The sequence below is a fragment of the Alligator mississippiensis genome, chromosome 4, assembly GCF_030867095.1.
Source record: "Alligator mississippiensis isolate rAllMis1 chromosome 4, rAllMis1, whole genome shotgun sequence".
In the NCBI taxonomy this organism is placed as follows: Eukaryota; Metazoa; Chordata; order Crocodylia; family Alligatoridae; genus Alligator; species Alligator mississippiensis.
The window spans coordinates 254,730,998-254,746,707 of record NC_081827.1 but is presented as its reverse complement, the minus strand read 5'-3'; the positions used below and the strand labels follow the sequence as shown (position 1 = coordinate 254,746,707).

General features: G+C 53.9%; 1 protein-coding gene across 1 annotated transcript in view; it reads right to left on the bottom strand.

Moving 5' to 3' along the window:
* Nucleotides 1–15,710, bottom strand: part of LOC102567908 (unconventional myosin-X) — a 160,005-nt gene that overhangs the window by 128,584 nt on the left and 15,711 nt on the right. Inside the window, exons 2-5 of the mRNA XM_059727606.1 lie at nucleotides 13,607–13,705; nucleotides 10,416–10,574; nucleotides 6,476–6,663; nucleotides 6,104–6,238 (exon numbers count right to left, since the gene is read on the bottom strand). Of these exons, the coding sequence (XP_059583589.1) occupies nucleotides 6,104–6,238; nucleotides 6,476–6,663; nucleotides 10,416–10,574; nucleotides 13,607–13,705 (581 nt within the window). The remainder of the gene's footprint in view (nucleotides 1–6,103; nucleotides 6,239–6,475; nucleotides 6,664–10,415; nucleotides 10,575–13,606; nucleotides 13,706–15,710) is intronic.

The window sequence follows — 15,710 nt, the reverse complement described above, 5'->3', positions numbered from 1 at the left end:
ACACATTGCTTGGATTTGAATGGAAAGGGTTGCATTATTATCATGAGACATGCATGCTTTGAAATACCTGGATACTCCCCATGGTCTCCTCTGTGCAGCTTCGCACAAGACAGAAAGTACATGATCATTAAGAAGTTAAAAGAATCTTTCCAGCTTACAGTGTTCCTTGAGATCAAATGCCACAGGTTGCCTTTACCCTGCACATGGTCCCCTGCCTGCAGGCACTGAAGTGTGAAGAGCACCAAGAGCTTGAAGAAATGACATGCCCAAACTCAGTGCTACCTTCTTTGAAAATCAGGCTTTGAACAGGGATGTGAATGAAACTGTCACTGCTTTTTGGGCTGCAACAGTCCTTAGACTCTATCAGAATCAGGCCCCATGGTGATGAGAGCTGCACAACACAGCAAGAGGCACGGTTCTGCCCAGGGCACTCTCAGACAGATCCTGGCCCCGCAAACCCTGACACGCAGGTATGCTGGCTGAGCAACCCAACACCACATGCACGTGCCCAGTAACACAGCTGCACAAGTGTGGGGAGAACAGGGTGTAACCTGAAACAAGACAAGCGTGAGATCCCTGACAGATGTTCCAGTCAAGGCACGATGGGATCTGAGGAGAGATCCAAACAACTTCACTTTGTGCCATGTCACACTTGGCCACACATTCAATTAATGGCATCATAGGAACCAGCCACAAAGTTGGTATACGTTTTGAAAAAAAACTCTGTGGCTAATTCCTTGTTTTATCATGTCATTAACTGATTGAACATGTGACCAGGTCACTATTTAATGACATGATTAATCACAACTTAGCTGTAATTCTATTAGGGGCCTGAAGCCCCCTCTACACCTTACAGATTTTGCACAATTAATTGGCTAATTGCACAATTACCTGGAGACCAGCTACCCATGTAAAGTAGCTATCATGCAATAAAAAGCTCCAGCCAGATATAAAGTTAGACCTCAGAAATGTGTACTAACTTTACAGCTGGCTGCTACTGAGCTTTCATTTGCACATGGCATGGGAGCAGCATGTCCAGCATAAAACCCCGAGCCTTACAGATCTCAGCTGCCACAATCCCTAGGGCTCTGGGGTGCGGGAAACCCTTGGGGCGGAAAGATTGTGGTGATCCTCCAGCCCCAAGGGGTTTCCCTGCACCCCCAGAGAAGGGGGATCACCCCTGCAGTGACATTCCAGCCCTGGGGGTTTCACGCATCCCCAGGGTAGAGAGATTGCCACAGTGGGGATTCTCTAGCCCCAGGGGTGCATGAGGTGCCCCGTGGCTGGGAGCCCCTCAACTGGGGTGCACGGGGCTCCCAGGTGCAGAAGCTCGCTGCTTTCCAGTGAGGGGGAGCCCAGGATTGGGCTGCACCCGCACTGGCAAAAGGTGCAATAGGATCCGATCCACAATCCCACCATCGCACCTCTTGCCATGCACGTGTGGCATGGCAGGAGGTGCAATTGTGTGAATCACACATTAGATCCCTTTGCACCTTTACCTGTACATGGAAAGGGGCCTGACAGACAAAAGGAGGGAAGGGGAGAGAGAGGATGAGGGCAACGTTAACAAGGTCACATAGCTACCACCATTACATAGTGCCTGCAGACACCAGCTGGCAAGCTGATGGTTCCTTATCATCATCATTTACATAGTAATCAGGTAGACAAAACCAAATTAGGAGCTGCAGCCCTAATCTGCTCACCCCTGGGCTGGTTTCTTTTAGGGACTGTGGCAGAGACAGTTCTCGAGGAAGAATCTGGATGAGGGGAGAGGAGAGAAGGGGACTGGCTTTACTATCTAGCTTAGGGAGAGTGTTACATGCCTAAGTGGAAGCATGGCGCCTGTGGTCATTTACAGCTGGCATTGCGAGTAAAACAGAGGGAACAAGGGAGGCAACTGAGTGAGAAATAAGGGCAGGTCGGTAGGCAGAGCAGAGCTGCGACAGGGCCAGGAGGCAAGGACAAGCCAGGATGCGATGCAGTGGGAGATGCAGGCCTGGGCAGGACACGGCCTTGAGGGATGCCTGGATGACCTCAGAGGCAGAGTGCAGAAAGCACCAGAGGTGGGTGACGGGCGGGCGGGCGGCAACAATAAAGACAGCAGATGATGAGGGTCTAGAACCAGAGAAAAAGCTGTTCTGGAAACGTTGGGAAGTAAGTGGCTGCAGAGTATAGATGATGGCCAGGTGGGAGAGGCAAGAAAGAGAGGACTCACCGACAAAGTCCAGATTACAGGCCTGCGCGGCAGCAGGATGTGCTGTCAACAGTGGCAGAGATTGAGGGGAGCAAGGAGGGTTTCAGAGAAGAGCTCCAAGTCTGGTTTTGGCTGTTAGCAGTACGTGGGGTGGAGGTACTGGGAGGTAGGGGGGATGACAGTGAGAGAGACAGGAAGGCGTTGAGGAAGATGGATCAGGACGGTGGAGGCATATCTGTGACTCGCTGGCTCACAGAGGGTGGCTGAAGACATGACATCAGAGAAGGTCACCCAGAGAGAGGTGTGACGGTAGAAGGGGAAGGGGGCAAGGACACAGCACTGGGCAACCTCATGGACAGCCACAGAGGGGAGGACAAAGACCCACCAAAAGAGATGCTGAAGGTGCAATCAGTGAGATAGGAGGAGAAGACGGAGCTGCAAAAGCCAAGGGAGGACAAGGTCAGGGAGGAGGATGTGAGCAACACAGCAAAGGCAGGAGAGAAGCCAAGGAGGAACAGGATGGAGCAGAGGCCCTGAGAAAACAAAGCAAACACTAGCAAGAACACCTAACCCGTCCCTGACAGTTTCAGGACCCCTCTGCCACTGCTTTCCTGTTACAGTGGAACAATTTCAGCATTTTCACATTAGAATTCAAAATGCAACGAGTACCCCTGACTTCAAAGTCACAGCACAGCACAATAAGCTTGGAGACTGTCCTGAATTTTGTTGCCCTGAGAAATCAAGTTTCCAAAGCGACCAAGTCAGAGAGAGGGAAGTGTGACAGAAGAACATGTAACCAGGGGAAAGCACAAGCAAGAGACCACCAAGCAAACACAACTGGGCTGAGGGAGGTCTCGCAAGCTGGATTTCTGAGGAACCTCGAAGCACGAGCTTGAAAAAGAACAAGCAAGCAGGGGATCACTTCAGATTTACACCACTGAGACGAAGACGGCATCCGGTAGGGTCTGGATGCGTGCCTGCTGCAGTCACCACCACAGCACACCAGAGAGCAGCTAACGTCTCAAATGAGTCTGAGTTACCAGGGTCTGACAACAGTTATGCTGGGTTTCCGAGTGTGGCTGGCCAGAGCCTTGGCCCTACCACGGCCACTGCGTCCCTGGAGAAGCACAGAAAGCGACCTTAAAGCCTTAAAGCTCCCATTACAGAGCATCTGAGGACTCCCTGGCTTCTGCAGGCCTCTGGGAGGTCTGTCACAGCTGGCTGGGCGAGGCAGCCTGAAGTGAGGGGGACCATGCTCCACTGATGCCCAAACCACGGCAGGGGCACAGATAGCCCTTCCGGCAGGGCCAGCTGGAGGCCCTGCAGCCGATTCAATGGGTGCAGCAGGCTGGGCCAGCCCTCAGCAGAGAGCTAAGAGGCAACTTAAAGCCACCTGTCCTTCCCTCATCTCAGCCACAAAGGTAGGAGCAGGAAACGACACAAGGCGGAAGTCTCTACAGGTTGATGACAGCCTCCACCTGCAGCCTGGTGCTCAGCACAAGTGAGGATTGTGCCCACTACAGCGTAACTGTGTCTGAGCCCAAGAACCTGGTGACAGGAGCTGGACACAGTAGGTCCTGCTTGCACAGCAATGCTGGAAACCAGCTCGCTAGTTCTAGAGGTGCCTCCCAGGCCAACAGATAGTGAGTGAACTGGTGAGACCAGTACAGAGCACTACAGCCACAGGTGCCCCTGCTGGTGGGAAAGGCGCGTTAACTGGGGAGAGGTAGGATGTGCAATGTCACCTGAAGCTGCTTAAGTAAGCTCCTTGAGAAGCAGAATGCATCTGCTGTAAACGTGAAATTGTTTTGATAAGTGCATGGAAATGGGCCTGGGATCTTGGATACTGGGCTTTGGGGTTCAGCTCCTGCCTGCAAACACCCAGGCTGGTCATGGATGCTGGTGTCCAGGCTTGTTTGTGGACAATCAACCTAACCAAGCCTTACTCACTCAGACCCAAAGCATGCGGTCTCTTTCCTGGAATAATGAGCTCGACAGTGGCACGGCGTTGCAGACAGAACTCTGACAGCACACACGAACCACCCACACCGAGGGAGCCTGATGTGACCTGTAACGCCAGACCCCCAAACAGCACCGCTGGGGTCAGAGAACACCACTGACAGAGACCTGCATCTGAGCATCTCTCCAGGATGAGACATCCCACCTGGATTTAAAGGTTCCAAGGAAGGGAGAAGCCACCAGACCCCAAACAAACAGTTCCACTCATTAACTACCCCACTGAGGAAAAGGCAGCTTTGCCTGGCTTGAGCTCCCAGCCAATGGACCTTGCTTGCTAGATGGAGGAGCCTCCTACCTGCAGGAATCTCCTGATGCACCCTGCCCATATCACTGCTCAATCTTTGCTTGGACAAACGAACCAGAGCAAACTTTGGGAGCCTCTAGTTCCAGGCCTTGAGTCGGAGCTACAGCTCCTTTCTGGAGCCCTCCCTGCCAACTAGAATGGACCCAGCCTTGCTGATGCCACACACGGGTATCGACACTGCTCTGCTCCTCCTTGACAGTCCCCCACTCACACCTCCAAGAACAGCCACTGCTGCCTGAGCATCACAGTGGGAACTCACAGTCCATTGGCTTCTCCGACTACCCCTCAGTTCCTTCCTGGCTCGCTGCTTTTCAGAGTCCAGCCTCCTGCACCAATTTCTTGGTTCTGAGTGGTCCAACCTTCATTTAGCTCTGTTCAAACACATACTTTCAAGAGAAGTGCAGAACTAACCTGTTCTCATAATTTACCCCTCTGGATGCTTCTGCCCTGCTCCAGGCACAGCCTGCAGACCCGAGCCTCTCCCTGGAAGTCGACAGCAGTGTGAGCCCCCAGCAAGGTTCTTCCAGGGACTCCTCCCCAAGGACACAGCCTGTTGATCAGCTACCATCCCTTCCTACCCAGGCTACTAGCTGCTGGGTTTGGGGACCCCTCTGTGCCATCTTGCTGAAGGATCTCTGAGCCCCACTGCTGCTCCAAGGAGCTAGTGGCAGAGGAGGAAAAGCACATCAGTCTGCTGCACTGTCCTCCGAGGTAACCTCCTCCTGACACCAGCCTTCCTAGTCCTTTATCTGGGTCTGACAGCACCAGACATGCCATCCCTTGGCCAGCCTCCAGCCATGCATTGAAAGAATGTGCGGGAAGGAGAAAATCACCTCCACAGAGCAGCAGGAACAAAACAGGGGTGAGTGATCCTTACTGAGGGTTCCTGTGGGGGCCAGACAGGTCACCCGAGCACAGATTTAGACTCTGGTATGCACCAGGGTGCCACATACTGCAATTCCATCCGCAGGGCTAGTGTACCAGTACCGTACAGGCACTCCCTGACCTGCACAGCTCACAACCTCATCAAAGACAAGTCAAAACAGATTCAATAAGTCAGTGCATGGGGCAGAAAGGAAGAGAGCGACAGTGAAAGGAACATGTCATCACAGAGACTCTTCATGCACATGGTTAACAGGTTTTGTAGGCTGCAACGAGTTTGATGTCAGCTACCCTTGCAGACCCCTCGCCTTGCCCCTGTGGTTTCACAACCTACTGCAGGCCCTGCAGCCAGGGCAGGTCTGAGCAGGATTTGAAGGAGCAACTTTCAAAGCAACAGTGCAAGTCAGTGCAGGAAAAAGGTCTCATGCAGGAGGGCAGGACTGGAGGACAGCTTGCTGCAGGAGGACCTGCCTCCATTGGGGCATTCAAGGCAAACCACCCAGCTGGTGCTGGAAAGTGCCCCTTGCACAGACCTGGCCTGTCCTTTTGCTTTCGGGTTCCTAAGCAGTGCTCACCAGCATACCACCTTGCAGGGCTCAGTACCTCAGGGAGGTAGAAAGGCTTCTGGGAGACAGAGGCCCGACAGCTGCTGCCTGCGGCCCAGCACTGCAGAGCCCCAATGACCCCTGGGAGATGGCCCATACCTGCTCTCCATGATGGCCTCTTCCACGTGGGTGCTCTTCTCGGATGCCGGTCCCCCTAGAGAGCACTGGCTCATGGCAGACAGGAATTTAAGAAGCAGTTTGGTGCTCTCCGTCTTCCCAGCTCCACTTTCTCCACTGTTGAGGAAGACACAAATCCCACTCAGCAACACAGGACAGACAGACCTCACTATTGTCCTGCCCTGGTAAAAAAGGAGAGAAGGTGCCCCCAGGATCGCATACATGGCATCTCCCTGACTGCAGGCACTGGAGGTCATGGCAGGGTGCAGCAGGCATGCAGGCAGTGCTATGCAGGACACACACAAGAGACAGGGGAGAGGTGCGTGGAAAATGACTGTGTCTTCAGTTTCTGACCTTATCAGGACACACTGGCTGTCATGACGCTTCCACAAGCAGCAATAGCACTCATTAGCCGTGGCGAAGATATGGGGTGGCAGCTCTCCCAGGCAGTGCTGCCTGTACAGGTCTATGGCAGCTGCATTGTACAGACCAGGGATGGGCTTGTAGGGGTTGACAGATGCCAGGATGGAGCCAATGTTCGTCTACAGGGAGAAAACAAAACACAGCAAGAACATAACATTCCAGGAAAGCCACAGGCAAGCCAGGACCTGACACCTATACCTAGCACAAGGCAGCGAGCCTGAGTGGAAGAGCCAGGCCACAGGCAGGAGCCTTCCAGCTTGGGGGCGAGGGGGAGACATATTCCATAACGAATCCCACTCAGCAGCTGAGAGCGATCCTCCCTGCCGCCCCTACCTCAGGTCTTTAGCTGGCCTTAAGCATGTGGCTCACAGAGCAGAGCTGGGGGAAATGGTTGTGGGGGGTTTCAGATAATTATTTATTTGACCAAAAACAAACAATGCATCTTGGGGCAACCTGCATTTTATTCAGGTTAAAAAAAACCACAAAACAATAAGTGCTGTCACTGGAGGGTGAAAATGATTGTGAAAAGAAACAAAAAGGAAAAAAATGCATTTTGACACTGGAACACGAGATTTCCAGTTTAACAACATTCTTCTTTTATGACATCGCCACAAAGAAAAATGTGAAAAGGGATTAAAAAAGAAAACCCAAACCAAAATGTTTCAGCCAACCTGATTTCAGACCTTTAATTTCAGACCTTTCTGTTGCGCTGAGAAACATGAGAAGACGACCAGGGCACAAGCTCCCCAGCCCTGCCCAGTTCTCTGCTCCCTGCGCTGCCCATGCCTTGCGGCATGCCCCGAGCAGGGGCTGTACGAAATCCCCTGGCCCTACACAGCTCCCTGCACTGCCCACCCCTTGCAGCATGCGCCGAGCGGGGGCTGCCTGCGGCCTTACCAGGGTGCCCACACCTTCCACATGGGTTCAACCACCTCACACATGCTGGCACTGCTGCTGCAGGGCCTGTGCTTTGCCAGCAGAGCGCAGCACTTCCAAACTCGCCCATTGCAGCATATGTAAATCCTGTCACCCATGCGCTGCAGCTAGATGCACTATGATGCCTGGACACGTGGCGATACCCACCTGCAGATGGAGGGCAGGAGCAGATAGCGGATGAGATGCTGCAGACTTTCCAAGAGCAGCAAGTACTGGAGCAACCCAGAAATTACTGCTGGAAGCACATCACAACGGGCACTGACTGGCACCCTGTGAGGCAGGAGTCATGTGCACAGGGGTAGCAGGAATGGCAGGAAGACCCGGAGCAGAGGATCAGCCAGCAGTAGCCCAGCTATCACCAAGAGGGAAGCACAGGTGCGCACACAGTGCACTGGCTTGTGCAGTAGGATGTGCCGGGCTTTGCCCCAGAGACTCCCCAGGGATTGAAAAGCCTTATGAGACCATCCAAACCAGTCATCCTGGGCTGGGGCAGGACTGTTGTCTGACAGGTTCTGCACGTTCCCTGGGAGGTTCAAACTTCCCGAGCCATGGGGCATCCTCGCCTCCCCCTGGGAGATGATGCCCAGCCATCCACCTCACTGGATAATCACACTACATTTTCCCTTCCTCCATCTCATCCCATTGCATCTAGTTAACACTCCCCACTTCTAACTGCAGATAGTCTCTCCTGCAAAGATTATCATCCTGGCAAAGCCATGTGTTCATGGTACGTTGCAAACAAGGGATGGTCCTTCCCCAAGTGTCTTGAATACGCCAAGGGGAGAGTATGCTTTGGTGCCGGGGCATATCACAGGGAGAACAAGCTTTGCTGCCAGGACAACACATGAAGAGAACATGCTTTGCTGCCAGGTTGATGGGTCCCCCGAAAGGCAGGGCAGGCCAGGGCAGGTTTGCCCCTCAGACATTTGCACACTGTTATACCCACCTCCTTTCCTTAGCCCAGCTCCGTGCACTGGACTCTTAATCTTTACCCTCCTTTCAGTTCTAGCTGCTTCCTTGCCTTATCTCCTGCCTATGCTTCCAGTCTCTCTGTGCTCTCTTGTATTATTTACTGTCCTGATCGTCCTCAATCCCGTCAATGTAGTATCATTTGCATATTTGATTAAAGCTCTGTTTACTCATTTCCCAAGTCATTAAGAGGATTTGAAATCAATTCATTGCCAACATCCACCTGTGAGACACACTGTACTATCATTGAAGTAATCAGATGGTCCTACAACAGATGTTCCTTTGAGTTCTGCTTCACTGCAGTCAGATCTATATGCAGTCAGAGCTTGGAGAAGTGCTAGCAGTTAGTTATGATGCAGCCAAAATCATCACAAACAGTTTATACCACAGAAGTGCCCAAAGGCACCAGCAGAGCTGGGTCCCCAGTGGCTAGGCACAGCACACACACAAAAGTCTGGGTCCAGTCAGGATGTGTTTGCAGCATAACACCAAGCAGCTGAGCAGAGCGGCCATAACGTTGGTGCCCTGCCTGCAATCCAGAGCTCAGTGAAGAGCTGGTGCTGGCAGAAGCCTTGTGCCAGGAGGCAGTGTTCAGTGGGGACTAAACCTCCCAAATGCCACACAACTGCTTCGTGGCACTAGCTCTGTGAGGGGGGAGATCTACAGGACAGCAGCTGTCAGGATCATCCTTTGCCTTCTTGGAGACAAATGATGGACATGCGTACTTTCCTCCAGGCTTCCACATGCGTATGACTTTTTAGAAGTACAAAAATGTTGTTAGCTGAACTCCCCAGGTGCGTTTCTCCTCGTCTCGATAACTTGTATGTTTTTTCCTTTGACTTCCCAGTGATTTCTTTACCCCCACTTAATTCACGACTATTCTTATAGGGGCATTCTTCCTCATTTTCCAGACTTTGTTCCAGAGTTTAATCTGACTGAAAACACATTTCAAAAAGGTGCCAAAAACCTCAGCAATTCCCAAATCACCGAAAATGTCACCCTTTGCCTCTTACAATCCCTGGGAACCAGAGTACAGAAGTTACACTAAAGAGCTGGACAAGGCAGATGAAGCTGAGGAAGAGTCACTGCAGTCAGAGGCAGACGGGTCTTTTCAGGGGGGAGGCTGCTATTATTGCTGCTTGGAAGGGGCCTCCCCATGTGAGAGACGGGCTGAAAACAGAGTCCCTGCCTCAGGGGCCTGAGCAGCCAGGGGAGAGGAGCCATGGCTGAGCAGCAAAGACAGGGTGATGGGTGAAAGCTGCACAAGAGGGGAAGCAGGCACCCGATTCACAGGCAGGAAGGGGGAGGCAGTCAGGGCCTGCCTTGCCTGGGTGGGGTCTCGCAGGCAGCGGGGCCACATCACTGAGGCACAGAAACTAATCCTGATGCAGAGAGGAGAATTCCCAGAAAACGGGTCACTTAATTGATCATTTACTGGAATACAAGGTGCATACAGTCCTGTTGCCTTAGTAACAGTTGCTATGCAACCCGTTCAGAGATTTACATTTTTCTGTCACGATCAGAAGCTTTGGGCACAGGTGCAGCATGGGGGGCCTCTTTGGCCTCCTCTCCTGAGCCCCTAAAGGACCTTCCTCAAGGCCCCCTCTCTCCAGGCTGATCCCACGAGCCACCAGGAGCAGGGATCCAGGGATCAGTCTAGCTGCTGACACCGAGGGGCAGAGGAGCCTGCCTTGCAAAACTGTCCCAAAGCCCCAGAGGGAACACCCAAGGGCAAGGTCTCTTCTCCCAAGGCACCTCAGGCCCTTGTTGTGTGGGGGCAGGTCTAGTGGGGCAAAGGGGTTGATTGGGGAATTGTAGGGGAAACCTGGGACCAGAAAGGGACTTTCCTTCCTACCCTAAGTGAAACCATCCCTCCAGCGCTGGCGAGGCATTGCTAAAACCCATGTTCCCATGTGCAAGCAGAGGTTGCCAGGCCTCTGGCCCTGGCCCTGGCCCTGACACTCACATAGATGCTGTCCTGTTGGTATCGCTGATGCAGGTTGAGCAGGATGGCAGCCTCATGCAGGTCTCCCAGTGTCGACATGTCCTCCACACCCTCCACGCTGGTCTGGTGCATCGGCAAGACCTTCTCCCTGGACAGGGAGGGCTTTGGATGGCAGAACACCTGGAGAGGAGGGAAAGGAGCCAACGACAGTGTGAAAGGGGGTGTAGAGGGAGAAGGGAGTCCCCAGCCCCTTACCCGCAACACTCGTTACCAGCCCAATGTGAGGCAGGTACGCACTGTGGTGCCCTGTCCTTCCATTCCTGTGCAGCTGAGCCCTCTGGAGAGAGCCCGAGAAGCACGCACTGGCTCCAAGACCAATGCCTCTCTACTTTCAGGGCTCCCTGGGAGAAGCTAGGGAGCTCCTGGGACAGGGGCTTGGAGGGAAAGGCTATGATCCTGAGTGCCAAGGGGGTGAACAGAGCTGATGTCAGGAGGAGGCGCCAGGCACCATGATGAATCAGAACCCAAGCACACATGCACTGGGTACCTGCGTCCGCCTCTGCCACCCTGCCCGGAGCCTCCCAGATGGCTGCTGGGGCTGCGTCCCTGAAGGGTGGGCAAGTGGAGCAAGACCCAAAGGCACACACTCTGCTCCCTCGTGCTCCTGCACTCTGCTGTAGGGCTCCAGGTTCTAGGAACCTCTTCCTGTGCATGCTGTCACACAGTCCTCAAAGCTGCTGGGCTGGCAAAGGCCACGTAAGCTCCTTTTAACTGCTACTTGGACACACCTTCGCCTCTCCGCCCTGCAGCCATAGCTCTTGCCCTGTCTCAGTCATCTCTCTCCCCCAGCACTGCTTCCCTCCTGCTCTGACCCACTGCAGGCAGCACGTCGGCCCCTGCCCGCTCTTGGCTCAGCCACGTGCCAACGCCTTCCCTTCGCTGTCTCCCAGGCTCAGCCAGAGGCAGGTTCCAGCAGCAGGAGGACCTTGGCGAGCAGCCCGGGGAAAGAGAAGAGCACCCCAGGGGCAGCTGGGGAAAAGGGGCCTTTCCAGGGAGACACAAGCTCTTCTCCTGGGCATCAGGGTCTCTCCCTCACCCTGGGGCCCATTGCCCCTGTCAAGGTGCTCAGCCACAGCCCTAGAAAGGGACTAGTTCTTCTGAACATGAGCCAGGGTCCCAAGGGCTGCTGCTCTCCATGCAACCCCTCCCAGACCCCTGCCTCGTGTCCCTGCAGGTTCCTCCCCAGCCTTCAGTTTGGAGCCACGGCCATAGATACTATCAACGACTAAAGTGCAATAGGAACTGTGGCATCTGAAGGCCTCGCTGCCTGTCCTCACCCAGGCCCAACTGCATGAAATGATCCTTCCCCATCCTGTGTCAGCATCCCAGCCATCCACAGCTCCTACCCCAGCACCTATTCCCATGACCAGCAGAAGCAGCTCAATGGGAATGTGACTGCTGCTGGAGGACCCTGGAAGCGTGAGGGGGTGCTGCAAGAGCAAGCATCCGGCACGATGCCTGGCACTGGGCAGCTGTAAGTCAGGTCCAGAACAGACGCAGCAAGTTTGTCCACCAGCCTGTAAGTGGGGCTGCTGCGGGTTAGAACAGCCTAGAGAGGGGGCAGTGGGGAAAGCCCTCCAGTCAATCCACTGCCCAAGAAATCGCTGCTGTCACAGCCCGAGAACAAACCGGGTTCCTCCCGCAATCCAGCAGAAAGTCACAGCCCCTGACCCAGGCTGCTCAGGGACTGACACTCAAACAAGACACAGGTTGTCACACGTGAGGACGAGAAGGAGAGGAAAGAGGAGGGAGCTGCATGAGAATCAGAATGATTCAGTTTGAGCATGTGTGTACTCCACAGCTCTTGGTACATAATTTAGTTTCCCGCTACGCTTATATGTGCTGGGCTTCAGGATTAAATTACCAGTAGGCTTCCCTTCCAAGAAGCAGGCTAATAAACTGAAACAGCAGCAGAAAGGAAAACACCCACAAATCTGAACGCAGCCGAGGCTGTCTGGTGCAATAAGAGGAGGATGGGAGAGCAGCAGAGGGGAGGCAAGGTAGCAGGACCAAACATCAGGAGAGGGGATTTAAAGGAGAAAGAGACCATCTGGTCACCTGGCCTGAACCCCTGAGCATCGCGCAGCAATCCTGGCACTGGGCGGTTTGCCAGCAGTGGGGTAGAGACAGCCCTCCCAAAAAGGCATCCAGCCTCAAAGATTCCAAGCAACTGAATCCTCCCTTTCTCCTACCACGTCCGTGACCTTCCCCAAGGAGCAGGCTTCCTCACCGTTAACGGTGAGCAAGTCACTAAAGCAGCCTGGGCCTGGAAGGAGGAGAGGACCAGGCCCCAGGGAGTGCAGAGGGCTTCGGTGTCAGAGGCAGGCTCTGCACAGTGTTCTCCTGTCCCACACAATAAACACAACCAAGACTTCAGAGAACTTCTGCTGTCACCCTCACAACTTGTGACCTTCCTGACTTCATCTGCTCAGGCCCCCCATGGTCTCTCCCAAAATGAACCTGGCAGCCCCCAGCACCAGCCATGGGGCACATCTGTGGGACACGGTATGTGGAGGACAATGCTGCAGGACGTGAACTGGGCACAGGCTGCTGTGGTTTGTTTCAGGCTCTGAGAAGCAGGTCAGGCATCTGGCAGCCATTTAAAAGGACACAGACATCGCGAAATCAACTCAGATTCACAAGATGAGAGAAAAGGCAAGGGTGATGCTTCCAACATTGCACTTCTCCCCCAGACACAGCCTTTTGCTAACTTGATTTTAAAGTTGCATTTTTAAAACTGTTTTTTCTCCCCCGTTGCCACGTGAGGGACCCAGACAAACAGGGAAACAGCTACCCATCTCCATCAGTGAAAGAGCAAGGCTACGTCTGCACCGCAGACTTTTACCACAGGGGTGCAAAGAGCAGCAGCACTGCTCACGTAGCTGTGAAGTGTGGACTGACCCGAGAGCAGCTCCACACAATGCACTGTAAAGGCAGCCGGAGATAAGTGCACAAGCAAATGAACTCGTCTCCCTGGCCCTTCTCAACTGCCGTGGTCCTAGATGTTACATGCAAGCAGCACAGACTCTCAGACAGCAGTGCAATATCACAGCTGACAGTTACCATGTAGCAGAAGGTGGTCTCTGAAGACGAGGAGTTTGCCTTGCAGCTCCCCTCTGTGCTGGCCAAGCCAGCATTTCCAATGTACTTACCGGCCCATACTCGGAGGTGAAGAGCACAGTCCCATCTGCACAGGAGCCAACGGTGCACGGCTGCAGCTGGTCCTGCTCCCGCAGCCACACCCGAGTGCCCTGCAAGCAAACACTTCTGTCAGAAACAAGCACACAGGGTTCAAATCCTGCCCACAGCCTATGGGAACAGTGGCTCCTGCACTAGTGCAGGGGCACTCAGAGACCCCCGGCACCCTGCAGGGGAATGTCTGCAGCCCACTCCCCCTGCAAGAGGCCCAGGTATCTTCCCCACACTCCCACCATGCCTAGAGCAGGGAAGCATCACAGTTCTCTGCCACCTCTCTGGAGAAGGGAGCCGGTCCCATTCCCCCTCCACGCCTCAGCATCCTGGCACAGCACGGTGGGAGGGGGGAGGCAGCGCCAGTGCGACACCTGCACAAAGGCTGGGCTGCAGCCCGAGTGCCCGCACTGGACACTCCCCACTGCCGGCACAGCGCAATCAGAGCGACTGGGGAGGGGAAGCATCGAGCACGCTGCCCCGTCGGGCTAGGTGGGGCTCAGCTAATGCTCTCAAAGCAAGCACAGTCTCTGATTTGGGAGACCAACATCCAGGCTGATTTTCAAAGGTGCTGGACCCCGGAGCTCCCAGGGGCTGTAGGTAAGCAGCCCCGTGGCAGGCTCCCACAGCCAGAAGCTTCCACTGAAGAGGTTGGCTTTAGCCCCTTAGATGCCTTCTCCTCAGCAGGGCTCCTATGTGTCCAGTGGCCCCCTGGACACCTTCCCCACAGCACGGCTTCCCGACACCTGCAGGACCCTGGCACTCACGCAGAAGCTATGAGGGCTGAGTAGGGGAGGAGTGGCACAACCAGGGAAAAGGGAATAAGACCCTAAACATCCTGTCCTGTTTGCTCATGCAGGGATGACAACACAAGTCGAGGGCTTGCCCACAACTGGACCTTGCTGGCCTCTGTCACAATTCTCCAGGGCCGTCCTGCTGCCTGCCAGACCCACCCCCTGGCACTGGGGTCGCTGCCTTTGAACCACAACCCTTCTTTAACTTGAAACACAAGCACTGAAAAAAAATGGCTTAGAATGGAAACGTTCAGACAAACTGAGCTCTGCCAGCCATTCCCAGTCATGTCAGAAAAAAGAAAAGATCCCTGTTTTAAGTCCCTGCAAAGCATGCGCTTTGGTACCGTACGGCTTTATGCATCACAGCAGGAAGACATCGCCACCCAAAGTCAACAGCAATAGCAAAGACCCCAGGAGAAGATGAGAAGACTGCCCGTAAGGTAAAACCATGCCCTGAATTTAGGACAGCAGCTGGATACACATGCATGCACACCCAGCCCAACACGTTTTAGAGCAACCAGACGTGGCCTGGGGTTGTGGTAAAGCAGAGAGCCAAGTCATGGATGATACCTTAGAGGTCAGTGGTTCTCAAACTTTAGACTCAAGGTCCCCTTGGAACAGGCCGGCTCTTAGGTCTCACTCATTTTTGACTACAGAAAAACAACAGAGCAATTCTGTTGCCAAGAACTCAGAAAGAGTTCACAAGAACTCACAGCAAGGCAGAAGGCTTTCAGCACTATGGATTCTTGTATGAAATCTCTGGGTTTATCTTCTGAATCGTGTTTGCACACCTACCCGTGCAACTCTGAAAGGATCTCAAGGCACCCCCAAGTGCCGCAGAACCGTGGTCGAGAATCATTGCCTTAGGCAGAGTGGTGTTTCAGGGAAAACTGGGCACAGGGGAGCTCTGGGGAGGGACAGCAGAAACCAAAAGCTCAGATGTCATCACGCCGAGCTGCCAGATGGCCCAGGAGAGAAGACATCGAGAGAGAAACCAAGACAGGTCCACATGGAGGTAGACAGGCTTTTGGCAGAGAGGTAGGTGTGTGAGCTCCCAGAGTTTAAATAGCATTTGAAACAACGTGTGTGGGTAAAAGCGCTCAAAGTGGAGAGAGGGAGCAGACAGGGGTGCAGCCCCCACGAGGGTACACTCACTAATAGGTCAACCTGGCTGCGTCTTCATCCCGTCAGCCCACAGCATCCCCGGGCCCCAGGGTACAGAGCCCACATATGCACAGCCAGAGAAATACAGCTATGGAAAGCCTAAGAAAAG